General features: G+C 37.1%; 1 protein-coding gene across 4 annotated transcripts; it reads left to right on the top strand.

Annotated features, from left to right (window-relative positions):
• The first annotated feature begins 194 nt into the window (after window positions 1–194).
• Window positions 195–27889, top strand: LOC137954015 (probable starch synthase 4, chloroplastic/amyloplastic). 4 transcript variants are annotated; one of them, XM_068801594.1, is made up of 20 exons: window positions 196–413; window positions 3242–3289; window positions 3376–3406; window positions 3487–3568; window positions 15326–15454; window positions 15600–15822; window positions 16619–16753; window positions 17432–17536; window positions 17737–17835; window positions 22593–22722; window positions 24332–24382; window positions 24494–24604; window positions 25179–25288; window positions 25414–25582; window positions 26043–26129; window positions 26214–26285; window positions 26574–26681; window positions 27144–27190; window positions 27268–27364; window positions 27457–27889. In XM_068801594.1, the coding sequence occupies exons 1-20, from the start codon at window positions 325–327 to the stop codon at window positions 27574–27576; spliced, it is 2043 nt and encodes a 680-aa protein (XP_068657695.1). In that variant the 5' UTR covers window positions 196–324; the 3' UTR covers window positions 27577–27889. The 4 variants fall into 4 exon arrangements, 3 of the variants coding, with proteins under 3 accessions (XP_068657696.1, XP_068657695.1, XP_068657694.1); XM_068801593.1 differs by having other exon boundaries at window positions 26568–26681; XM_068801595.1 differs by lacking the exons at window positions 27144–27190; window positions 27268–27364; window positions 27457–27889 and adding an exon at window positions 27050–27126 and having other exon boundaries at window positions 195–413; window positions 26568–26681.
• Window positions 27890–27995: the final 106 nt, after the last annotated feature.

The following is a 27995-nucleotide window of genomic DNA, read 5'->3' as shown; positions in this document are numbered from 1 at the left end:
TTCTTCTCACATACATGCAGATCATTATGCAACTTTGGTAACAAACAACCGAGGAAATACGCTGACGTTCTGGATAACTGACAATCAGACATTTGGGACCCAGACAGCATCTTCACGTTCAAAAGATGACCACATCTTGGTTCTGCAGCGAAGGCCGTGACGCCACGATGGCCATAATTCACGAGTCACGAGATTGTGCTCACACTCTCCAACAACTCTCCGCCAAGTCTACTTCTTCATCGAGTCCCAAATTCTGGATTGTGAAGAACTTCAACAACTTACTAGCTTGCTAGATCTACGTTCTCCACAGGTTTGAAAGCATTGATGGACGCTTTGCTACATACAGCTGTTCCTCCTCGTTTCTTCCTATCTAACAAACTGCCGCTTAAGCTTCGGTTAGTGCGTTGCTCTAGGTAAGGCTTGTGTTTTTATGGTTGTTGTGAAGTCATCTGCGTCAATGTTTGTGTTTCCATGGTCTGTAGTTGAAATCGGTTTTGTAAAGAGATTTAGATATCGTTTATTAAGAGATGGAAATTCGTTATTTCCATTTGAAACTGAATTAGGATGAATTTTGACGTTCCAACATAAAAAATGGATGATGTTTGGTGCATTCTGAGAGGAGATAATTTTTTCGGATCGAAATACGACGATTTCTATATACATGCAAAGAATTGGAGGCGTCCGGCATTTTGCCTTTTCTGATTCTAGACTTTTGGTCGCTAAGATAGGAGTTATTATCAAGCTTGGAAATCTTTTGAGTAAAGAAAATAGGATTTGACGCTGCGGTTGTCTTAGGTTGCTAAATTGCTATTTTACTTCACAATAAAGCATAAAAGTCACGTTCAAGAGATGGAATTCCAGGCTACTTTTTGGAATTCCTTCTCAGGTTTATAAAGAAACTATAATAATAATAATAGTAATAATGGTAAAACTTTGACTGGTTAAGGGAACTTACAGCCTGGTATTTTTGTGTCAATGAAGAACTGAAGGATCAACTTTCCAAGATGTTTAGATCCTGATTGCCCTGAAAAGATGCTGGGTATTTAAAACTTAACTTGAGCTAACATTAGGTAGTGATGGTACAGAGACGATTTTGGGTGGATTTTACAAAACCCAACAGTGACCACCTGCAACTGCACCCTATAAACTTGTTCCTCTCCTGCACCACAACAGTGTTATTTTTTCAACCCTGTCCCCACATTTCATCCCTACTCTCTAATCTTGTTCTTGCCATATAATGTAGTTGGTTTTTCAACCCCACCACCGCTTCATAATGAAGTTAGTTTTCAACTCTGTTTCACCTTGTAACCCCATAATAGGGTTGATTTTTTCAGTCTTGCCCCTACCTTACTACACATTGTGGTTTAAAAAAACAATCACATAAAATTTAAATAATAAATAAACTTGAAGTATTCAATTAAAAATATTTAAAGATACATTTTCAAAAAAGGCCACGGGGCAGGGGTGGAAAAGCCCATCCCCACCCTGAATTGGTGCAGGTTTTGGAGTTCAACCCAATGCCTTGCCAGGGTCATATAACAAATCCATCCCCGTATTCAGTGGGGAAGGGTGAGGTGAGGCAGGTTGCTCTCTGCATAGGCCTCCAAGTGTTTTTATGTGGTGTTTTTTTCTGTCATTTTTGAAGCATTGATTTTCACAAGTTTGTTTTTGTAAAATGAAAAGTGTAAAGCCAATTAAGAATTCCAGGGTGCGGGAGAATAGTTGGTCCTCTTTGGTTAGGAAAAGGAAAAAATTGAAGCAGGAGATACAGCTTTGTTGTCCCCTCCTCTCCTTCCTCCTGACACTCAAGTATTTAGTAGTACATGGTGACTACAAAATGCTAACTCTGTTCAACTAAGTTTTTGACGATATGGAGAAACTTGAATATGTTTGCTAGAACTAGTCACTTAGAAGACTATTTTATATCCTTTTTGATATTCTTGGAATTAAAAAAAATTATATGTCTTTAAATTTTTTGGATGTCTCAAAATTGATAATGATGTAGGACATCATCATGTGAAAGATCTGACTGAAGAATATCTAGTGATTATAGTTTTCGCCAGAGTTACTCCTCTTTATAAAAGAAGAAGGAAGAAGAAAAATTAATTTAGAGAGGCTTGAAATTCCTATTTTGTGTTCAAGTTTCCTAAAACAGCAAGTCCTAAATTTGAAAACCTCTCTGAAGTTGCAATTTCCAATTTCAAGCTTGCTGGCATTAGAAGTTTTATTGAACAAGTAACTTGCTCAACTTTGATTCTTGTATTTTTTCATAAAAAAAAAACTTGCTCAACTTAAATAGAAACTTGTTGTTTTGATTAAAAGCTTCAATTAGAATTTAAGTAGTAATTTCTTGTTTGAAGTGTAGTCTTTGTTCTAAATTAGGGAAGTTTAATGTTAGCAACTCTTTAGATTAGAACTTTTTTCTATTTTTAGATTTCTTTTCTAGTAAATAGAACTAGATTAAGAAAGTCTTAATTAGAGTCTATTGCTTAGAGTGGACAACATAGGAGTGTTTTTGATTTGTATCCTGTGAAAGGCCTTCGTAAGTAACATAGAAATCAATCTTTTACTATTGAATGAAGTTATAGTTTTGGCTCTCGTGGATAAACTTATCCTTTGTTATTTTTCCCTGTTTGCTATTTTTCTTCATAACTATAAAAACCCTACTCTCTATTCTTCAAGTTTTATCCATCAAACTTGAATTCAAATATATAGTTTTCTTAGTTATTGCAAAAATTTAGATTAGCCATACTCTTAGAGGAAGCATTCAATTTTGTTATTTTCCGAATTAAAATCACCATGCTGTGTCAAACAACCATACCTACTATTGCTTGCTTATTCATATCTTGATTTGTTTTTGAATATTCTGAAAGCTTATTTATATTGTTGGTTCAAATAAAACAAATGAAGGCTTACTAATTGAGTTAATATTGTCCTCAGTCTCTGCAAGATTATCTACATTGCAGTCATGATACCATTTTACTCGTCTGAATTGTTGCTATATGACATTAAGCTTCTCATTTTATAGCCATACTTTATTGGTTGTCCTTCTTTCACTCTGTTACAGTTGTCAATTTACCTGTTAATGTTCTGAAAGACGAAGGCGGTGTTTTGTCTGTAACCATGCCAGTTTCATCTCAAACTGAAATCAATTGGGATATTCCATCTACTTGCTAACTTTCTTTACATTTGCATCAATTAAATTATTCACATGTTTTCACTGTTCAAACTTTACTTGTAGGGAGAATGAGAATGGAACAGGCTTTCCTCCAGATCCTTCACCTGTGAAGTGAGCTCATCTATCTTTGCTTGTATGTGATTGATTTCTAATGGTTGCTGTGAGGACTAATGAGGAGTTACTTGTGTGTACTCTAGGCTGGGAGAGCATAATATGGACATGCTTCAGGTATGTTTTTTGCCACTACAAATGTCTTCTCTCTTGTCTATTATTTTTTTTCTACTTATAGGTATGATTTTCATGTTCAGGAGTCATCTGAATCTGCTAACAGTGATAAACCAGATTTGAGCAGTAATGACATTTGGAAACTTTTCAATGATGCTCAGAGGAGTAAGACCCTGGGGAAGCTTCTGTAAAGGTTTCATCCCCTTGTGTGGGATTCAATGTGGTGCACAAAGGTTTTATCCCCTTGTTGTTAAAAAAAAAAAAGGTTTTATCCCCTTGTGTGGGATTCAATGTGGTGCATTTTGCATTAATACATTTACATGAATAAAGATTTTCATGAGCTGACCCTAATTATCAGAAAATCTTCATGTAAAATCGGGATCTGATGTAGAGAAGCAAGCTGAAGCTTCCTTAGATAAACTTGACATATCCAAACCTAAGCCCGAAGCCGATATCGTTTAGAATATCTAACCTTCTTTTTTTTTTTTTTTTTTTGTAATAAAGGGTTTTAGGACACTTTTACCTTTCATAAATTGTTACAGTAAGGGAAGTTATTGTCTTTTTAAACATTTTTTTGATTAAGTCTCTGTTTAGGGTTGCAGTTGGGACATTCCGGTGATTGAAAAGGTGAATTTCAGCAGCCATCTTTGGTTTGTCCTTTCTCTTGTCCTTAAAGGTTAAAGCTAGGAAACCCTCGATTTGTCGCAGATATGCTATGTTAGTAGTAGATAGGTTCAAAGTACTATAAGGAATTATATTTTTGCTCACTTGTATCTGTCTGCCAAGAGATGTATTTCCGATTACCTATATGCCACTTGACCATCAGGTTAGAGCTTGGTCCAGTGATGCTGTGTAGATATCATAAAATCAATCTCCATCGGGCTTTGGCATTTCGTAACTCTTTTCATTGGTCATGCTTTTTCATGTTTTTCATCTCAATTTCCATTTATTTTAGGCTTCCTCTATCTCCTGTGAGTCTTGGCATCAACAGGAGCCTGCTCATGGATGATGCATTAGGCCTGTATCAAGCATGCATGTTCTGTCTCAAATATTTCTCTTATTTACGCATCTATTTGTTCTACTCCTGAGTATCTATTCCTGATTTCTTGCTCATTTGAGCCACCATTTTTCATTGAGGATCTTGTTACCCAACATTCTGCTTTATATAATGTTGTTGGTACAACAAATGTCTTTTTTTTTTTTTTTTTTGGGTAACTATTTATTTGAAAGGTGAGATGATTACACACACACAAAAAAAAAAAAAAAAAAAAAAAAAAACAGCAAAAGGAAAAGGAAAAGGAAAAAAAAAATACAAAAGAAATTAAGACAAAAAGGTTATCAAAAGCTGATGAAGAGATGATCTGCCTTTAGCATGAGAATCTGCAATAGTGTTGGCTGTGTAGAATGTGCTGCCAGGCAACCTGCCAATTATGGGTCAAATCATATATATGCTGAAAATGGTAATCAATCCGCGATGGAGGGCCAGCTTCTTCACTAGCCCAGGAAATGACATTCTTTGAATCCCCTTCAACAATAAGGGGCCCCAAGGGGTTGCTGTAAATGATGATGCCTTGAAGAAGAGCCTCCAATTCAGCCTCATTCGAGTCAAGGATTCCGTATGGCCTGGAATAAGTTGCTAGCATCTTACCCTCCGAGTCTTGAATGACTCCACCAATGCCTCCCACCCCAGGAGTACCCTTTGAACTTCCATTGATGTTCAGCTTCAACACGCTGATTGGAGGGGGTTTCCAAGTCTGATTTCCAGAAAATTTTGCGGGAGTAAACCTAGTAGTACATCTCCAATTCTTCAGTAGTATTGCTCCACTATAGTCACTGAAATTTTGTCCAGCTGAGTCCAGGATAGTGCTTGATGTATGGTTTTCTTGAGACAGATCCAATGGAGCATTCTTTTGAAGGATAAGTCCTGGCACTCTGCTCCAGCCACAAACCCCATGGCACTACGAAAGTGACAATTTTTGACAGAACGGACCTATAAAAAGTAAGAAATTGGAAGAAGGAAAGAGAGAGAAAGAGAGAATAGACAGAAGAGAGAACAAAGTGTGTTGGAGGCTGCACACATTGAGGAGAGAAATTAAGTCCTCCTCTCTTGTTATTAACTTAAGTGAGTTATCTCACAAAAGTACGATAATGACCCTTATAGCTCCTTTCTTCATAACTTAAATAATACTACTCCAAATCTCACCAAACTTGGAACATAAGCTCCTAGCATGAAAGATAACGTACAACTATCTCTAGATACATATACCATAAGATGAAAATGACCATAATACCCGCACAGAGATTTTAACACTTTCCCTCAAGATGGAGGATAATATCAAAAAGTCCCAGCTTGTTAAAAAAAAACCAAACCCCTTCTTATCCAAGGCTTAGTGAAAAGATCACCAATCTGATTAGTGGACCTAATATATGGTGTAGCTACAATTCCATTCATTTCATCATCACGTACAAAATGACAATCAACCTCTATATGTTTTGTTCTTTCATGAAACATAGGGTTGCTAGCAATAAAGATAGCCTCTTGATTGTCACAATGCATAGACATGGGCTTTGTTGTATGAAAACCCAAATCTTGTAGTATTGATTTGACCCACAAAAGTTCACTGATAGTATGAGCCATTACTCTTTACTTAGCTTTTCACTTGAACGAGCCACTAGATTATGTTTCTTACTCTTTCAAATCACTAAGTTTCCACCAACAAATACACAGAACCATGTAGTGGACTTTCAATCTATTGAAATATATGCAGATGTATTTTGGTCATTTCTAGTAACAAACGTATATATCTGAAGTTATGGGTAGATTATGTATCTTGTTAGGAGCAAATGGTTCAAATTTGGTTGAATTCTGATATGTGTACATGAAGTTATATGAGTGGTAGCTATTAGGAGCATTTTTATGATTGCCTTTTATATTCATTTAAGTGAAAGAACAAAAGGAGGAGGTCTAATTCTGTAGCCCCCAAGAGTGCCAACGTACAACACTCTTTCCCCAATCTCTCACTTATCTCTCTTTCTTCTCTTACTTCTTTTCAATTTCTTTTTTTATTTTAATGGTCTCAAAGCAATAAGATTATGTATCAAGCCATTCTAAGAGTTCTTCTCTCCTTGAAGTTTACATATTCCAGAGAAAGGAATTTTTCTAGATCCTAATCTGATTGAAGTTAACGTCAATTTTTTTCTATTTCTTCCTGCCATAACCTCAAGGTTAATGCTTTCTGCTACTGATTCACTCAGTTCTATGGAATATTCGTGCCCTTAGAGGGTCCAATTGTTGAAAATTTCCAATTTTTTGCCTGTGTAGGACTAGCACTGCTTGCATCATCTCTCAGAAAGGTGACATCACTTGGAATTTTCCCTAACTTGGATCTAATACCTTGTGTTTTGATCAATTGGTGGTGGTATCGGTTTGTTGCATCAATTGTTACATTGCCCTTGCTCTAATTACTCTATGTGGGCCCCACATAGCCTGAACCTACTACAATTATTGTGTGTTTGAGGTTTTTGAGATGGTTGAATTGGGTGAAGTTCTCACACCAACTAAGGAGACAACAAAAAGATACTATTGCAATTAATACAAAACGCTTAACTGGGCAGAACTATCTAAGCTGGTCTAAATCAGTTCGGATCTATCTGAAAGCTAAGAGGAAGACCAAATACTTGAGAGCATGTACCACCAGATGATGATTGAGAGCCCAAAGATAACTGAGTAATGACTTGGTTGCTAAAAGTATGGATGGTAAGATCCCAAAAAAATGTTATCAATTGTGAGACTGCAAAGGAGATATGGGTGCCCCTTGAGTCTATCTATGCGCAAGAGAGCAATTTATTAAGAATCTATGAGCTCTATTCTAGATTTTTGGCTTGAAGATAGTTGACAAAAACATTCTTGATTATTACAGTGAGTTGCAGGGTATCCTACAGGAGATCAATATTTATCACCCATTTATTAAGGGTTGAGTACAATTATCACGTCCCCCGATCTCTATTTATAATAAGGGTTGAGTACAATTTACAAAAATGCCCTTACTTAAGTGAAAACCCAATTTCTTATATCTCCTATTCTACGTGTTCTCTTTACATGAAATTTGGTCCATAAACACAGTTGGACATGTAGAACAAGATTAAATCAAGAAATATAAATAAAGTCAAGATAAAATGACCAAAATACCCTTGTACTTGTTTTTCAACACTCCCCCTCAAGTTGAAGAGTATATGTCGAATAGTCCTAGCTTGCCACAGAAGTTCAGAAATTCAAGCGCCTAGTTGATCACTAGACCGAACATATGATGTAGTTAGCTTAATCCTCATTATTGCGTCTCGGATGAAATGACAATCTACCTCTATATTTTTTGTTCTTTCATGAATATTGCTTACAATGAAGATTGCTTTCTGGTTAAATAGTCATAGGATCCTTTTGATCAAGACCTAATTCCTGAATAACAAATTTTACCCACATCAGCTCACTGACGGTGTAGGCCATTGCTCTATATTCAACTTCTGCATTGGACCATGCAACACCATTTTGTTTTTTACTCTTCTAGCTGACTAAATTTCCTCCCGGAAACACACAATCTAGTGGTTGATTTTCTGTTAAGCTTGGAACTTGCATAGTCAGCATCAGAGAAAACCTCAATCCTCAAGTGATTTTTAGGTTTATAGAGGAGACCTTTTCCTGGTGCTTCTTTTATATATCTCAAGATTCTTTGTGCAGCCTCTAGGTGAATCATACGTGGATGCTCCATGCACTAACTCACTACACTCATTGTTAAGAATTAAACACCCTAATTCCAAACTAACGAGAACAATAATAATAATCGCGGAAGAAAGGAAAAGCAAGCACGAAACAAACAACAAGATTTATATAGGTTCGCCTCAAGGTGAGACTACGTCTTGTCTTCCACCGCTGCAGTAATCCACTATGAAGATGAAATAGTTTACAAGAGAAATTGCACACGTACAAATATTTATCTCTAACCTCTCGGACTGCAACTCGAGATGCTCCTCGAATTAAGATGATACAAACCCTAATAGAGGCGCCCCTCAATTATAAAGAGAAAATTAGGGCAACTGCCATACAAGAGGAAAATTCCCAAACTCGATCCGCGACCAACTCAACGTAGGGCATTAATTAGGCTCCACAACTTAACACTCATTGTAAACGAAATATCTGGTCTAGTAATCGTAGCATAAATGAGTTTGTCTACTAGTCTCTGATACATTGTTTTATCTTTCAATTCTGGACTTTGATCATCATGAAAGTCAAGTTCTACTTCTATAGGTGTATCCGTAGGTTTGGCCCCCAAAAGTCCATACTCTTGAAGCATATCAGTGATAAGTCAGAGTTGTTCTCTCCTTGCTTCTTGCTACTTTAATACCCAAGAAATATTTAATTGACCCATATCTTTAGTCTAAAAGTGATTTGCCAAATGGGATTTAACTTTTTAAATGCATGATCTGTCAGTCCCAAATAGGATAATATCATCTACATATACCAATAAGATCATAATTCCAGATGGTCGTTTATTAATAAATAGTGAGTGATCACAATGGTTTCTACGAAATCCCATGGATATAACCAATTGACTAAAACTTTCAAACCATGCTCGTGGACTCTGTTTTAAGCCATAAAGAACCTTCTTGAGTCAACATACCTTATGTGTCTCCACCTGAGTAACAGATCCTAGAGGTTGCTTCATATAGACTTCTTCCTTAAGATCACTATTAAGAAGACATTTTTAATATCCAGTTGAAACATAGACTAGCTTTGATGGACTGCAACAAAAATGAGTATGCAAACAAAAGACAAGTGGCAACCGGAGAAAAAGTCTCAAAAACATCCATACCAAATATCTGAGTATACCCTTTGGCAACAAGACGAACTTTGTATCGTTTGACAAATCCATCAGATTTATATTTAACAGTATAAACCCACCGACAACCAACCACAACAGCACCTGGAGGTAAATCACATAACTCCCAAGTCCCCCTATCAATTAGTGCTTCCATCTCAACATCCATGGCTTTCTTCCAATGAGGAGTCATCAAAACATCCTACACTAAAGAAGGAATAGTACAAGTGGAGATGGACAGAGCAAACTGACGATAATTATCAGACAAAGAATCAAAGGAGGCAAAACAAGATAAGAGGGTGGCGAGTACCTTTGCGAACACCTTTTTGAAGGGCAATAGGAATGTGAAGATCACTTACCTTAGGATCAATCGATAATGAAATATCATAGTTTGGTGTGAGAAGGGGGTTTGGAGCATGATGAGATGGTTGTTGTCTGCGCTAATATACCTATAGTGGTTTCTCAGTTGGAGCATCACGTGAGGTTGAAATAGCTTCATCAACTGCAATAGGAACAATCAGATTAGGCACAAAAGGTTCAGGTGGAACTGACTCAAATCTGGAAGATTCAAAAATGAAACATCCTCGAAGAAAGTAACATCTACAGACACACATGTTTTTATCATAGACGGAAAGTAACATTTGTACCCTTTTTGTGTTCGAGAATATCCCAAAAATATACATTTAACAAACCATGGGGACAGTTTATCCTTGGAAGGATCAAACACATGTACAAAACATACACGCCCAAACACACGAGGTGATATAGGAAATAAAGGTGCAGTAGGTAAAACAATCTGAATAGGAATCAAGGATCAAACACATGTACAAAACATACACACCCAAACACACGAGGTGATATAGGAAATAAAGGTGCAGTAGGTAAAACAATCTGAATAGGAATCTTGCCATCAAGAGCAGAAGACGACATTCTATATATCAAAAAGTATGCAGTAAGAACAGTATCAACCCAATATGGCTTAGATACATTCATATGAATTAACATAGTGTGAGTTACCTCAAGTAAGTGACGATTCTTGCATTCAAAAACTCCATTTTGTTGTAGGGTGAACACACAAGAAGTATGATGAATGATTCCTTACTTGTGATTGACAGAAAAAGTCAAATTTATGGTTCGTAAATTCAAGACCATTGTTTGCTCACCAAATATGGATAGAAGTTGCAAACTGATTCTTTATTTCATTATAAAAATAATTTAAATATGTCAAAAGCTTCAGATTTTTCTCCCATGAGATAAATCCAAGTACATCTACTAAAATCATTAATAAACGAAATAAAATACTTATGACCAAACTGACTAGTTACAAGACAATGACCCTAGACATCTGAGTGGACAAGTTTAAAAAGTTTACTTGTCTTATGAGATGAAACAGGAAAGGAGCTGCAGTGATGTTTGCTTAGTTGACATGACTTGCATTGAAAAGTAATACTGGAAGGAAAATCTGGAACTACTTGAATCGGTTTTGCAGGAGACGGATGACCAAGTTTGAGATGCCACTGTTGAGGGAAGAGAAAAGAGAGAGAAAAAGAGAGTAGAGAAAGAGAGAGAAAAGAAAAGAGAGAAGGAAGAATGTTGGAGGCTGCACATGTTGAGGAGAGAAATCGAGCCCTCCTCTCCTTTATTAATTTAAGTGAGTTATATTACAAAAGTACAATAATGCCCCTTATACTTCCTTTCTTTATAACTTAAGAAATACTACTCCAAATCTCACCAAAATTGGAACATAAGCTCCTAACATGAAATATAGCCTATAGCTATTTTCAAATACATATACTAGAAGGGGAAAATAACCATAATACCCTCACGGGACTCTTTAAGTGACCAATAGGAAAAGATGATGAAGATGATATCTTGGTGGGGTGATTTTTTTATCCAGGGGGCACTGCCATCCTCTCTAACTCTAGCCCTCTCGGAATTGCTGACTCGACCAACGCTGAGCTCTTCGGTCTCCTTCATGGCTTGCAAATTTTTCAGAACCGCTTCAGTGGTCCCCTTATCGTGGAGGGAGACTCCAAGATTGTCATCGGATGGTGCTCCACCTCATTCTTCCCCCCATGGCGTCATTGGTAGATTTTTCTTGATATTTTGGACATTGTATCCCCCATTTCTTGTACTTAGATCAGAGCCAATTCGGCTGTTGATTTGTGCGCTAAATTATATCCCCCCCTTCAATTTGTTGTTTTTAGGGGAGGTCTCCCTTAATGTATCTTCTCTTTATTTGAAATAAAATTATCAACATTTAAAAAAAATAGGAAAATATGATATCTCGAGAATCCAATCTGTTTTCCTAGAATGCATAATGATAAACCAACTCTACATATAAAAGACATCCAAACCTCTGTAGCAAATGACAAAGAAGAAGGCAATGATCGATGCTTTCATCAGTGCTATTGCACATACACAAGTGAGGGACTGGGGCTGGATGTGCAAAGCTGGTCATTGGTGAGTATCCTTCCGAGTTCAACATATCCTTCAAAATTTGCACTTGACAGCTGACTTGTATTTTCTTTGCTAGGACCACTAAAGTGTATGAAACTGTAAAATTATATATTGACCATGACTTGAATGCATTTATTAAACTTGGAATTTTTTCTTTAACAGAAGTAGATGAAAGGATATTAGAAAAGAAAGATTTGATAGAGAGAGCATTAAAAAAGAAAAATAAAAGAGAAGAAAGAGTGGGGAGAGCCAATGGTATTAATTGAAAAATGTTGAAGAGCTTATATGGAAGAGTCTTACATGACACTCTCAATAAGAAGTCTTAAAGAGCCAAAATTATTATGGAAGGAGGTCTCACAGAAGAGTTTCAGTTTAAAGGTGTTTTAGTTATGTTAGTCTTCTATTTATGTTGAGTTATTTAATTATACCAGGACCTATCTTTAAGTATTAGAGTTTGAGTGTAATTGGGACAAGGGTAGTTTAATTGTAATTGGACTCTACTACTTTCCTCTATTATAAATAGGGGTTCATGTACTCTGATTACATAAAGTCAATAAAGTTTTTCTCTTTTCCATAAATTCAACATGGTATCAAAGCAGGTTTTGTGAGTTGACTCAGTCAACCCACAAAAATAATGTGATCTTTTTTTTTTATCTATTATCTCTAGCAGTTTAAGTTTGTATTTATCTTTTTTTTTTCTCTTTTCAGTCCCTATACCAATTGTTTGCTTTGCGTTTTCACCTCTATATTGAGCTTTTTATATTACCTATTATATATTGATGGAACAATATTCGAGTCTACTTTCCAACGAAAATCGAATTTTGGCAATCGGAGTTTTCTACAAAGAGGAATCAATATTTGAAGTAGCAAAGTCAGATTGCAAGAGAGGTTTGAGCAGCAGTAGAAAACTTCAACTTTCGAGCCTGCTTATGCCATAAATAACGAGACTTTACAGGGAGGGTTACATATCCAAAGAAATATCTGTAAGTCTATTTTCTTACTTATTCAACCAATTCTCAATCTGAGTTTTCTATATGGAGATATCGATCTTGGACGAGTCAATGGTCGCTGGCCAAAGAAGAAAGAGTACTTCGTTCGGCCAGATTATAGATTCTGAAATCCAGCAGAATAGTTTTCTCAAAATAAGTATATTTTATGAACATATATTATAACTGGATGAAAGGTATTGATGTCTAGTTTCAGAAGGAGAAAATTTCATGTCAATCTGATCTATATTTGAAGAGATATTCGCATTGGAGTCAACAAGGGTCTTGATACAAAATAAAGATAATCAAGAGATCATAAAAGATTCAAGAACAAATATTTTTATGTCAAATTTGATATCATAAGTATTAAAACTTCCTAATTCAGGGATGGGCTCACACCAGGTTATTTCATGTGTCCTTATTAAGGACTTTCATTATTTGGTACATGTTATTTGGGCATTGGCCCATATTTGCTGTTGCTATTGTGTCTTTTAACTGAGACATTATTATGGAAGAAGGACTCCTCGGTTGCTAACTATTGTCAGCATTGGTTATCCTGATGAAGATTTGAATAAAGAACATTGTGGGCCCATCATCTTATCTTCCTTTGATTCCCATTATCATGTTATTATTATTTGGCAGACTTACTCCTACCGCCCTTTATTTGACTCTCACATACCCCTTTGGGCCAACCTCTTGTGTGTTGCTTTAGTTGGTTTACCTTTATATATATATGGTGTTTTAAGTCCATTGAGACTTGTTATATATATCCGTGGGTCTTTTATCGCCGTCTTGTGAATGACTTGCATTACCCACTTATCACCCATTTCTACCCTTTGAGAGTTTGTACCTGGTGTCATGCTTATACTTGGGTCACCGTGATGGAGGAACTTATTACTACATCTATGTTATTTGGTTAAAGTTGGGATCATTGCCATTACTTCCCAGCTTGAGGGGGAGAAGTAGAAGAAGAAGTACAAGAATGTTATGATCCCGGGGTTAAGTACTTGGCTTTTCGCTACCAAACAGATCGGTCTTTTGGTATGTATTGGCTAGGTGTTTAGCATTTGGTATCAGAGCTATACCGTTGTTGCGAGTTCGAATCCAGGAGGGGGTGACCTAGAGGGGGCAACCTAGAGGAGGCGACCTAGCAGGGGTGACCTAGAGGCCAGATTAAAATTACTGGTTGGCTCAAAAAGTGGGTCGGGTTAGTGTTGCTAGAGTGGGCCGCCGAGGACGTTGGCTTATAACGGTGGGAGTATTGGTATGATCCTGGGGTTAAGTACTTGGTTTTTCGCTACCAAATAGATCGGTTTTTTGGTATGTATTGGTTAGGTGTTTAACAAAAAAAGAGGTATTTTATTCCATATGTTGTGGTAATTTTAATGTAAAAAAATATTCAAGAAAGGGGGAATATGAAAGATGAAGTTTTTTGCATCTATGAAGAATTGTATTTGTGAAAAAAAAAAAAATTCAGCAAAAGAAGATTGAAGACCAAGAATCCTTTTCATTGTAAGCTGAAGTTATAAACTCCAGCTTGAGGGGGAGTGTTGAAGAGCTAATATCGAAGAGTCATAAATGACTCTCACAATAAAAAGTCTTACATAGCCAAAATTATTATGGAAGGAGGTCTCACAGAAGAATTTTCGTTTAAAGGTGTTTTAGTTATGTTCAAGAATAGTCCCACATAGATTAATGAGTACAAAGATTTTGAGTTTATTAGTTAGGAAAGAAGTTTCCTAAGGTGGCTAGTCATTTTGGGATGGACCTTGGACCTAACTTTACATGGTATTAGAGCAGGTACTCATATGAGGGCCTACACCTAAACTATCCACTTGTAGAGCCACATAAGAAGGCCTACACTAAAACTATCCACTTGTAGAGACACAAAAGATGGCCTACACGTGAGGGGGAGTGTTAAGGAATAGTCTCACATGGATTAATGAGTTTAAAGATCCTAAGTTGGCTAGTCATTTTGGGATAGGCCTTGGACCCTACTTTACAAGTTATGTTAGTCTTCTATTTATGTTGAGTTATTTAATTATGCTAGGACTTATTTTTAAGTATTAGAGTTTGGGTGAAATTGGGACAAGGGTAGTTTAATTGTAATTGGACTCTACTACTTTCCTCTATTATAAATAAGGGTTCATGTACTCTGATTACATAAAGTCAATGGAGTTTCTCTTTTCCATAAATTCAACAAAAAACAAGACAAGAAAAATGTTGAACTGTTGTCCCCAATATTATTGGCTTATGGATCAACATTAGTTAGTATGACCACCCATATGACCACCCAATAACTTGTACACCTAAATGGGACCTCCTAATTAACTTGTCAACCTGATGCAAAAACAACAGGAACAATATTTTGTAAATTTAACCTCCTAATTTCTGTCTAGAACAAACTTTCTAACAGAATTGTGTACTGATTGGTGCAAAAACCTTCATATGTTAAAAAAGGCTAGTGTGTTGCATCAAGTCTATATTTTGTACACTGGTTTCTTGTAGAGCTCTTTGGCATTGAAAAGATTGAAATGCCTTTTCCTTTTTGGGTGTGTAAATGTTGGTAATACCTCTTTCTAATACAGTTTTTGATGATTGCTTAGATATTATGTATCTTAACAAACAGCGTCTTAGTGCCATAAAGGAGCTCAACAAATCTCGGAATGAAAACCAATTGCTTCTTTCTAGAATAGAAGAATTGGAAGCTAAAATGAGGTCAAATGGGGTAAAAGGTGATGACCATGACTAATGCATGCTCATAAATTCATATTCACAGATTACACACATACACAGGCATACTGGAAATTGCTTTTTTCAGCATGGTACGGACATTTCAGCATATCTATGTGTACCTGACGGTCATAGTCCTTTTTTCAGGTTTGGCATTTAAGTCAGACAGTTTATCAACTTACAGTGAATTGCTGCTTCGAATAGATTCTATGGTTCTCTTGGACCTCATTAGAATTGAGGAAGCCTCTGATCTCCGGAGGTTCATTTTGGATAGCAAAGTGAGCATACTTGATGCTTTCAGTGACATCCAACACAAAAAAGATACTGATTTGCTCATAGAACTTCGTCAATTTTCAGAAAGAAGCAGAGGGTAGATACACACTCATGTGGTCTTTCCTTGTCTTAACATATTTGTTGCTGCCAAACATTGGATTATTCATGTTTTATTCTTAGGATTTATTAGGCATAGACAATTATTTTTTTAGGTTTAGTTGCTTATATAAGGGACAAATACCTACATGCCCATGGCCTTAAATTGATACCTACACTTTACATTTCAACTGGTATATTCTGTCATTTAATGAACTTTTTCATGAGAAAAAGACATAGATATCCCATAGCATTGAAATGATAGCTCTTGTATATGGTATGCATTTGACTTAATGTAATTTGCACCCTCATTAGTGGTGCCGGGCCTACCTAATAACTGTTTAGCTGTGTCCCACATCACTTCTTTGGGTCCACATTGAATAACTCGTAGGCCAACAGCGTAAGAATCATTAATTTCATCATTATGAGGGTACTTTATGTCTTTTTATGTGTCAAAGTTAGATTTAGCTGACAAAAATGTATACAGGGGTATGTAGGTAGCTTTTATTATCTTGTGGAGGTACGCATGCATTAGTTTGAAACTCAGGGTCTGTAAGAAATTATCCTTGCTTTTATTCATAAGGTTTTTGTGCTTATAGAAGATACATTTTCTTACAATGTGACTACCCTTTTGTTCATTTCAGTTCATTTTTCATGGAAATGTGATTATTTTCTGATTGCCATTTCGTTACTCCATCCTGTTGGTCATTGAGGGTCCATGAATTTTCTACATCTGACTTTGATTGCTTTTTTTTGTCTGTATATGGCTCTTATTTCCTGTGTCTTTGAATATGCAGGAATGGTCTTCACATTGTCCACATTTGTACTGAAATGGCTCCTGTAACTTCCAATGGATCCTTGGCCTCATATGTGACAGGCTTATCAAGTGCACTGCAAAGAAAGGGCAACTTGGTGGAAGTTATTTTACCTAAGTTATAAAATTTCCATGCTTGCAAATCTCTTCATTTTCAATTGATATGTTTCCATAAATCATGGTCCTCCTTTCCATTTTTACTATACTAGAATTGGAGTTTAAGATAGCAGTCAATGTAATAGTGTCTGTGTTTATGCCTGTGCCACTAAGAGCTGATTGAATAGTAATCAGGGGATATAGTTTTTTTGTTCAGATGTTTCTTTGGGGCTGCCTGTGAGTCAATGCTGTGCTAATTAAAACGGGAAAGGGCAATTATTATCTGTTTGGGTCTATATATATTGTTTTAATTACATAGAAGCTCAGGTGAGAGGTCTAAAGTCTGAATCATTTTTGTGGTATATCTCCAAACGAGTTCTTGCCAACCATCTTGTTATAGAATGCCTAGTGATGGTGAGTCCATGACTTTTATATGCTTCCTATGGTGGTAGCTCTGTCATCTGGAATAATCCAAACTTTGGATTCTATCGTTATGCAAACCTTGAGACCATGGTTTAGGTGTATCTTGAACTTGACAAGAGTATTATAGCCTATTGATTTTCATGATTGTAACTTGTCCTCAGTATCCTAGATTTGTAGATATACTGTGATAGAGCCAATGCTTCATGCTCTTGGTCGGATATTCTATAAGTTCATATTTCTAAAGTAGACCAACTTGTGAAATCCCTATTTTTGATAGGTATTCATTCCTCTCATTGGATGAGGTTTGGGGACTAAGAAGGATAGAAGCTAAGGTGCATTCTTTTTTCAGTGGACAATGGCATGAGAACAGAATCTGGACTGGGTAAGGGTGTTTCTTGTCCTTCTTGCCCTTTAATTAGATTACATAACAAACTAAAGTACAAGAAAGATTACATAATGGCACTAGGTTCAGAAGAATAATATTTATATTTGGATTTGATTTTCACTCCGTTGTTATATTAAGTTCTTCTATTTCTAACAGAACAGATTGATTTTTATACTAATCTTTTATTCTGGTTTCAGTCTTGTCAAGGGTATAGGGGTTACATTTATTGAGCCCTTGTATTATTCAGCTTTCTTCAACCGTGACAGGATGTATGGCTACTCAGATGACTTTGAACGGTCAGTATATCCATATCTGTTTTAAAGTACCTTTTAACATGCAAAGTAGGTATCACTAAAATAATGATAGCATTAGTATCAAAACAATTGAGTTTGAATGTTAGCAGAGTCAATGTGAAGTAATGGCAGATGAGTTGAGGACCCTCCTTTGGGGCATCCAATTCTTCACAGCCAGATTCTCTAACCAGCTAGTGATGAGGATGACATGGCTGTGGTCATCAGTTGGCCTAGTAGGAATAAGAACCCTCCTGGTCATTTTGTTACGTGTTTCGATGAGCTTGAAGAGAGCTTGATGATAAATGTAATGATTGAACAGCTTGTGGCAGAATAATACTCCTAGGAGCGCCAAAAGTATTGCTGATGCTTTGGCTAGGGAAGAGCTGCCAACATCAAGAGAGGGAGTCACCCGACAACATTTTGCTGTTGGCAACTCCCTCCCCCTTTGACTTGCTCATGTCTGCAATTTCCCTTTCGTGTCTCTTTCATGCTTTGTACTTCTCTACTCTAGTAGCCCCCTAATTTTAATAAATATTCATTTCTCATTGTCATGAAAAGAAATGTTACTAGTGGTGTTTCATGGAATCCAAATATGACCTAGTTCAGTGGGTTGTACCTTGGTCTCCTACTAAAGACGCATCTCATTGGCTCAAATTCTTTATAAGGATAATTACCTAAAAGACAAATATCCTGAATGTTTTGTAATAACTTACATTACTAGAATCCATTGGAAAATTTTCACTGCAGTCATGCCTATAATGTTTCTTAGAAACTTCTTTCAAATTTAGTGAACTCGGCCTCCCTCCTGAAGTGGTTCTGGCTGTTTGACCACAATCCCAGTGCAATGTGGAGGCCAATGGTGGCCAAAAAATTGTGTCAGTAGGGCAGATGGTGAACCAACGGCGGTCACCGTCGGTGTTCTCCCCCCTTTGGCACTCCCTCTGCCTAAACTACTTGCTGGCAATGGGGAGACGATCAGTTTTTGGTTTGACTGTTGGTGCAATGGCAAGACTTTGGGTAGCTCCTTTGCTCCCCTGCTTCCCATTTGTCTAGCGCAAAACGCGGTGATTGCCGACCTTTGGACCTCTCCTGGTTGCTGGGATCTTCGATTCCTGTGTGGTTTATCTGATTTGGAGGCTGTCTTGGCTTTCCATCTCCTCTCTGACCTCCAAAGCATTAATATTCAGCCAGCCATTGTGGACAAGATCCTTTGGACGCCTGACTCCAGTGGAACCTTTTCGGTTTCCTCTGCCTATTTGCTCATATCTGGAAGGCTTGACGCTAGCCCATTTCATGTCAGCTCCGACCCCAGGAAGATTTCTGCTCCCCCGAAGATCAAATTCTTTCTTTGGTGCACTCTTCACAACTGTATTTTGAAAACTGATAACCTTAGAAGATGTGGAAACACTGCCCCATACCGTCTCTGCCATTTTTGTTCTCAGGATGATGAGACCATGCAGCATCTCATTCTGCATTGCCACTTCTCTTGGGGCGTTTGGACCAGGATTTTGCAGCGCATTGGCTTTCATTTTTGTATGCCAGAGCATTTATCCGAAGTCTGTCAATCCTTCATGCAGCCTCTCCTGCCCAAGCTGGGAAGATTGCTGGCCTCTGCTTGCCTTGGCCATATCCCCTAGATGCTTTGGCAAGAGAGAAACAACTGTTATTTCAATTTGAAGTTCAGATCCATTGAGGAAGTTGCTGAGTTGACCGTCAGCCACATTTCCTCTTGGTCTCACTCCTGGAGAGATTTTAGCATCCTTAGCGGCATCTCCTTGAGGACAAATTGGCACTGCATTGCCCACATGGCTGGGAGATCTCACCCTCCAGCCTGTGTCCCTTAGTTCCCTCCTCCCCATGGTTTTATCAAATTGAATTTTGACAGGAGTGCTAAGGGTAACTCGGGGCCGGCTGGATTTGGTGGCATTTTTAGGGATTCCTCCGGTACCATTCTGGTCTCTTATGCGTGTCCTATGGGAAATGCCGACTCCACCGCTGCTGAACTCCTCGCTTTATACCATGGTCTTGCTATATTTTGTGATCATCTTCAAGGCCCGCTCGTTGTTGAAGGCGATTCTCAAGTTGTCATCCAATGGTGCTCTTCCACTGCAATTCCCCCTTGGCAGCACTGACCAGTTTATCATCGTATTGCTGACCTCATCTCCAACCTGACTTGTAGTTGGTCCCATGTTCCCCGCTCAGCTAATTCTTTGGCTGACGGTTTTGCTAACGGGAATTCCCTCCAATCTCTAGTTGTAACGGGAGGTCCCCTTTAATGTGCTTTCTTTATTTTCTCTTGGTTTGCCTTTAATATATTATCACTTTTATCAAAATAAAAAATAAAAAAATAGAGGTGCATTATATGACAAAGTATTAATGCTTTATGAAATATTTAAGGGATTAAAATACCACAGTTTGCCTCCTCGGGATGCATATAACAAAGCAATCAGTATGTTATGGGTTTTGAGGTTCTAGATATGTGCATCTAGATGGTACAAATCAACAAATCAGTTTTGAGTACAAATTTTATTGTAGTTAGTTGCCTTATTTCTACTTGGGTTAGGAAAGTTGTCTTGCAGTATAAAGTCAAAGCCACATAGCAATGACAAGTCAAGCATCCAGTTGTGCATTGAAGGGGGGGTGAGGTGATCTTTTTACTTGTTTTGTAACAGGCAGGGGTATTTGAAATATATGCTCCACCTCAAGGGAGAGCATTGGAAGGTGTGATTTTGATTGAGTTTACTTTCCTTACTTTCTAAGAAAGAGTTTTTCTTTGGAATCTTATTTCCTTTGGGGGGGGAGTCTCTCTTGTAATTTCATCTATATTTTAAGTTATAAGAAGGGAGAGGGGTGGTCCAACAACCCTAATCTCTCCCATACACATCCTTACACTATCTCAACTCTCATTCTTTTCTTTCTCTTCTCCTCATCTCTCTTACCATTTAGAAGTTGACAACAACAACTATCACTCTTAGACAACTAGCCTAAAACATGGAGCACATGTACAACTATAGACTGGTTGACTTTTTGTTTTTTTTGTTTTTTTGAAATAATGTTGAGTTATATTAAAAGGCTCAAAAGAGCAAGATTACAAGGAGGGGGAACCCTCCCAAACAAGGAGAGATTGCAGGGAGGTTCTAAACTTGGCTAGCCTATCAGCCACAAAATTGGCTAACCTAGAAATGTGATTCCAATTACAAGAAATAGTAGATACAATATCTGCAAGAGATGAAGTAATTGGCCAATGCCAGCAAGTGGGAGAACCTGAATTAGAGTACCGTCCTATGACCACTTTAGAGTCTCCCTCAATCAGCAACTTCCCTTGAAGTCTGTCTTTGAAAATCTTCAACCCGAGATGAAGAGAATTCACTCCATAGTGGTAGAATCTGCAATGTCCACAGGCCCAACACTGGGCATCCCAAAGCACTAACGTCAAAATTCAGCTTAATGCAATCTCTGGGGTGAGGCTCCCACTTGGCCATGATCGGAGTCCTCTCGAGGCCCGCCATGTGGGCTAGAAGACACCAATTCCATCGAAGGGAGACACTAGCCTGAGGAGCAAATTCCTTCCTAGTGTGGAGCCAGCTGGAAACCATACCCACAATGCAAGAGATCGTACTATCCAGATTGCTGAACTTGGATTTGAATCTCCAATTATTTTTCTCAAGCCAGAGACGCCAAGGGATGTGAGCAAGGCAAGCATAGAACAAAATCTTGCCAATTTTGGGGAGGCAGCGTCCCAAGTACCACTTTTTCAAAAAAAAAGTCCCAAGTACCATCTGTAAAGTGCCAAATAGATCCTGATGGAGGCCCACCTGAATGTTGTTTCTAGAACACTACCATCCAAACTCTCTACGAGAAGCCACAATGCAGAAGAATATGTTGTACTGACTCCTCGCAAATGCCACATAGGGGGCAGGTAGCATCTAGGGCGGTGAAGCCTCTCCTGTGAAGATTGTCCGTCATGGAGATTTGCTCTCTGATGGCTGTCCAAATAAAGAATTAACTTTGTTAGGCGCTGAAAGTCTCCAGGCGAGGTTTGCCTTGTGCTCTGACTGATTGAGGACAACTTCCCTGATGTGGGAATAGGCTGAAGCAACTGTGAATGTTCCAAAATTCGGCTACCGAGCATGAAAGGTCCATAGCAATCCTATACAATCCCAGGTATACCTTAGAGAGAGCGGTCCAGGATAAAAGAGTCCTCCATTGGATTGATCCCATCAATAAAGCCTATTAGTTATTAGGATAATACCTCATTTAAGTGCTGATTGTTTCTTAGTCATATTAATATGTCAAATGTGTATAGAAAGGTAATTATTATCAAATGAATTCATTTTAAAAAAATATCGCAGAGAAAACGTTTTAGAACTGCAATACCCTTAAATGTGCTATTAAGATTTTATCCTTTAGCAATAAGGATCCTTTACTTCTGTAGATATTGAAGTTGCATGCCAGAATATGTGAAACGACATTATCTGTAAATATATTGGAGAGAAAAAATACCCTTCAAGATGATATATTCATTCATACATTTGAATTCTAAAGTATTTTTGAAGTTTAGGTGTACAAATATGACGTGAAAGTAACAAAATAAAAATAAAATAAATGAATCAGTGCAGTAAGGACATTGATTGTTAGATGATTTCCTATTTATAACTTTAGTTTTATGGATGCTTCTGCAAGGATTTGTTTCTTTCAGAAGTTTTCTCAAATTTATTAAATGATTTTTTTCTGATGGGTTCTTGATCAAATTGTTTCAGATTTACCTACTTTTCACGTGCTTCCTTGGATTATCTAGTAAAGTTGGGAAAGCAACCTGATGTTTTGCATGTTCACAACTGGGACACTGCTATTATTGGACCTCTTTTTTGGGATATTTTTGTTAACCAGGTGGAGATTTGTTCTTCTCTTCCAATAGAGCTGTGATTTAATGCTAAAGTATGCCAGACATAAATGTGCTATTCTATGCCAAATCTAAGTACTGACTGTTTGTTCTGGTGTGGTTTCTGAAGGTGCCTCCTATTATTTACTGAATTAGATTGATTACCAAGTTGCCTCTTATGAAAATTGAATAAAACTTCTTCATTTTTGAAAAAGAATGAGAATTTGTTCAATGTTTCCTGATTCATTTTAAAAATCTAATTTGAAGGTATATTTCAGATTACCTGTTGGTTTAGGTGGATGCAATTTAGTTGCATTGGGTTGCGGCCTACAAGTTGCTACAAAATTGGCTCTTGTTTGGAAAGGCTGTCAATGATTTAGTTGGCCTCAAGTGGCCTCATAGACCGTCAACCCTTGATAATAGTATTCTTAGAATGGTGAGGGTATAAATTATATTTAAGATTTGTAACAGGACTAATCAAGTGTTTTTGTATATTGTGCCCGTAAACATTGTTAAGTAGGGTCTAAGGTTCATCCCACAATGATTAGCTACCTTAGGAAGCCTCTTTCCCAACTAATAAACTCAAGATCTTTGTACTCACTAATCCATGTGGGACTATTCCTTAACACTCCCCCTCACGTGTATGTTTTCCTATTCAATTTTGATATGTATTTATGAATTATAATAGTTTAAAGTGGGGAGGACATTATTGTAATTTTCAATAGCTTATAACTTAAGAGTATATGTGTAACGGGAAGAAATCGGGAGATCACGAAATGGAAAATTGATCTCTGGTTATTGCCTGCATTTGGAGAAATTCATTGACAGTGTAGACCTTCTTTTTGTGGCTCCACATGTGGATAATTTAGGAGTAGGCATTTTAGGTGTAGGCCCTCTTTTGTGGCTCTACAAGTGGATAATTTTAGGTGTAGGCCCTCTTTTGTGGCTCTACAAGTTTAGGTGCAAGCGCACATATGAATACCTGCTCTGATACTATGTTAAGTTGAGTCCAAGGCCCATCCCAAAAAGGCTAGCCACCTTAGGAAGCCATGTTAAGGAATAGTCCCACATGGATTAGTGAGTACAAAGATCTTGAGTTTATTAGTTGGGAAAGAGGCTTCCTAAGGTGGCTAGTCATTTTGGGATGGGCCTTGGAACCAACTTAACAAACATGATCAGAAAACATTTATTGAAAAATCTTAATAATCATATTGAGAGAAGATTGATTGTTTAGAAGTTTAAATTCTAAAATTTACTTACAGGCACAAATACATGATTTGTAAATAGACACTTGTTTTGATCACATTCTTTGAGCAACAAAGATTCTTTTGGTCAACTCATGCCTCAGAGCAGGTATTAGTGGTCCTTTACTTTTGTTGCTTCGGATTCCGTACTCCTTTTTGCTTGCCACAGCTCATGGAGCAGACAATTAAAAGCAAAGATCTTAGTGGACTGGACACAAGATTTTCTCGGCTTTGTTTCAATTTGAGATATTGTTCTCTAATGATTTCACTTCCCTTTATAAGAATTTTATTAGATGTGAGAGGTAGTCTACCTTACAACTACTTTGTTAAGAACCCTCTGCAAGTGGGAAAATAACATACTGATCTCCTGTAGGGCCTTGGAGATACTAGAATATTATTTACATGTCAAGGATTCCACTCTCAGGTAAACAAGCTTTTGATTTATTTGGTTTAAATGACAAATATATGAATTGAAAATATAGCCATATAGTATCATAGAAATGTTTTTCTTCTTACAAGTTCCTTCTGGTTTTAGTGTCTAGAGAAGCCAGAGAAGTTAGCGCTATGTGGACTGGATCCTCATAGGCTTCACCGCCCTGATCGTCTGCAAGATAACAGCAGGCCACATCTTGTCAACATTCTAAAGGTTTGTCACTTTGTTGTTTTAAATGATAATATGTGTAGTACAACGGGAGAACTTGGTATTGAAGATGTTGAAAAATATAATTATGCATCAGAGGTACTATAGTAATCTTTGTGTTAATGGTATATTTATAATTAAACCATACTAACATTTATAACCCTTGTTCACTAAGTTATTATTCAAAATGCAACAATGCTTGGAAGCTGTCTTTGCATTAAATAACATTTTTTGAATGTTTCACAGCTGTTGATTTTCCAAAAACATGTGATTTTTCTGTTGAAGTCCCTATGCTTAAAGCCTCATAGTTATCCCAGACATACACTCTCAAGGAAATACGATAATTTCTCACCAAAAACATTGACATAGTGGCTTTGCTGGTCCTTTTGGCCCTGAAATTTTAATAATTGTCTTGAATGTGTAGTTAAATGGAGTTTAACTGCTGAATAGTTCTTCACAAAAAAAGAGGTGCTTGGGTTCCTTTCAGTATATAAAGGCTTTTAAAAAATGTTTTTTCTTCAAATTATGAGACTAGAATAGTATGTAATATCCAAATATTTTATTGTGACACTTTATGCAGGGTGGAGTTGTCTATGCTAACAAGGTGGTTATTGTTTCAACCATTCATTCAAAAGACAGGATAATTCGAACCTTGAGTCATGGGTTGGAATCAACTTTAGCCAGTCACAAGTAAGTGTCAGACAAAGTTTAGTTTCAGGAAAAAGAAAATTATCCATTATCTATAAAGGACTGAGGTAAAGTTCTTTGTTTTGGTGCTAAAAAATTTTAAAATTCTTATTTGACTGATTTTCTAGGGAGAAGTTAGTGATTGCCCCTTATGGGTTTGATGATACCATATGGGATCCTTCAACAGACAAACTTCTTCCTTCAAATTATTCTGTGGATGATTTTAAGGGAAAAGCTGTCTGCAAAGCTACATTAAGGCAGCGCCTGGGGTTCCAGAGACAAGATTCTATGCCTGTCGTAAGTAAGACATATCATTCTGATGCTCTACCTTGAATATTTTTTTCCTTTTCAAATGAGAGTTGCAGTTGTTGGAAGGGGTGCAGTATATACATGTGCTGCTTTCTGTAATGATTGGTTTTTCCTATTTGAAGACATTGTGCCAATAAGGACAACTTAAACCTTCCAATCTTGGGGTTCCTGATGTTACAATGAGGACCTCACGATAGAATCTTCAAGCAAATGTGATTGATGGCTCTCGTCAATTGGACGACTGGGCATATTCAGTTCTGTGGTTTTTCTTTCCTGAAGCTTGTTAGTGACTCTTCTCAAATAGTAACTCCAAAGCTACGTGCATGTTACCATAATTTTAGCCAACAATGGCTTCCTCTCGTTATTGATTATTGAAAAGTTGGTCATATGATTCTGAAAACAAGGAAACTCACTAATTTTTGGTGTTTGTAACGCTTATATCTGTCAGGTTGGGTGCATGTTCTCCGCTCTTTCAGATGTTGACTTGAAGAATCTAAAGGCAGCTGTTTGGGTTGCTTTGAAGAAGGATGCTCAGGTAATTTTGCCACATTAACTTTGATTCAAGTGACTTTTGTTTTCATATTTTCAAAAGATTTAGTTTTTGCTATTTCTTCTTCAGATTGTTTTTATCCAGCCCAGTCAGACACCAAATGAGAATTCTCCGTTCCTCTCACTTGAAGAAGAATTCCAGGTAAATGTTCTGCCATTGTAAATTTATTCTTGTCCTATATTTTTTGTTCTTTGGCTGGACTTCCACTTGATATACTTCCTATACTCGTACCAGTACTCAAAAGTACTCCATTGCAATAAAATAAAGTACAACCACATTGTCATGTGAGATCAATTTTGCTTTGTCATTGGTTCTATCCATGTCATGGCTGTTCAGGAAGTAGATTCTATGTTTAAATATTTATTCATCAAAAAACATGTTTTTATGTGTTTTAGTCTGCTGACGGATCTGGCTTATTTCTAGGATCAGAATGTCAGGTTTATAAACAAACATGACAAAGCATTACAGCACCTAGTATTTGCTGGCTCAGACATCATCTTGTGCCCATCTTTTCATGATCCAGTGCAACAAGTTCCGGTAAATCTTTCCTTTATTTCTAGAAAGAATTGTGTGTTGGTAAATAAAATAAATGAATAAATTGATTCAGAAAAAAAAGAAATTGTAAATTGAGCTTTTGGCTCAACTGCCACATGGGGGTTTCTAGTTTTAGGTATTAAGATTCGAGTTCCATTGGAGTAAATGGGATTTTTCAACATTTTCTTTAGAAAAGAAAGAAATTCACATTATTACACCAACTTAGGTATGAGTGACCTAACCTATTTATAGCTTTATATTGGTGAGTAAAACTCAAGCTTTTTCGAAGTATTTAAACATTGAAGTTCTATTATTTGGTTTGTGGTATTGATTTGGCACACCAAAAATCTTGACTACTGATACCAAAACAGGTGGAGAAGCAGTAGTTGGGTTAAGAGAAAATTGGATTTTTTTTCTCGTATCCTTCTCATTTTTGGGAATGTTGTTGTGTTCTATTCACTGCAGCTTAAGGCAATCAAGTACGGAACAGCTCCAATTGCAATAACATACAGGTAAGTACCTAAAAAATAAAATAAAGAGTACTAAAAAGAAAAAAAATACTGAGATCTTGTTAATAATTTCTTTACAGATATCCTGAGGATCAAGACTTTGGGGGTACAAATGTGTCTGTGTATATCATCCGTAATTATGCGCCTATGTCCCTAAGTCAAGCTCTTGATCAAATCGTATGTCTTTTCACCACAAAACTCTAGCGCAATTTTCTCTAGTTATACATTATTTTGATGTTCTTTATCAAATCTGTGGGTAAATTATGCAGAAGAATGACCCACATGGATGGAATCGAAGAATAAAAGAAGGTATGACTAAAGACTTCTCGTGGAACACGGAATGCTCTGACGTACATTTGGCGGCTTATTTCTCCGTGAAGAATTTATGAGCTATCCAGGCACATTTGTTATGCATGTATAACATGTAGAAATGTTTCACGTTCAGTAAAAGATAAGTGGGACAAGACGGAAAATAATTGCGGAGAAATGTTGGCCAGTAAGTATAGTGGGACAAGATGGAAAATAATTGCGGAGAAATGTTGGCCAGTAAGTATACGTTTATGTAAAGAGTTTCTAAGGTGGAAGTCCTCAGATGTATGAGAAATATAGAACGGGATTTCATTGTTCTTTTCTCAACATTTCGGCTTGCTCCGATCAAAAGTTTCAAATGTTTTGCGTAAAAGAAATCTGAATAATTGGCCATTCCTTTTTGTTCGAACTATTCTCTCTTGGAATTGATGTGATCTGGTTGTTTTCCCTAATCCATGGTAGTGTAATCCCTCTTAGACTATAAATTCATCATTCTAAG

This window comes from Aristolochia californica, unplaced genomic scaffold (assembly GCF_029961685.1).
Source record: "Aristolochia californica isolate CCGP_79_NKW_82.1479 unplaced genomic scaffold, dmAriCali1.0.hap1 SCAF_16, whole genome shotgun sequence".
In the NCBI taxonomy this organism is placed as follows: domain Eukaryota; kingdom Viridiplantae; phylum Streptophyta; class Magnoliopsida; order Piperales; family Aristolochiaceae; genus Aristolochia; species Aristolochia californica.
The sequence above is the reverse complement of the archived record's forward strand: the minus strand, read 5'-3'. Positions and strand labels throughout refer to the sequence as shown.

Coding starts and splice junctions, on each gene's coding strand:
- LOC137954015 (XM_068801593.1), top strand. CDS start 325: ATGGACGCTTTGCTACATACAGCTGTTCCTCCTCGTTTCTTCCTATCT. Junction 3,569..15,325: donor TTTCAATGATGCTCAGAGGA/GTAAGACCCTGG, acceptor ATGATTGCTTAG/ATATTATGTATCTTAACAAA. Junction 26,286..26,567: donor CACTTGAAGAAGAATTCCAG/GTAAATGTTCTG, acceptor GCTTATTTCTAG/GATCAGAATGTCAGGTTTAT.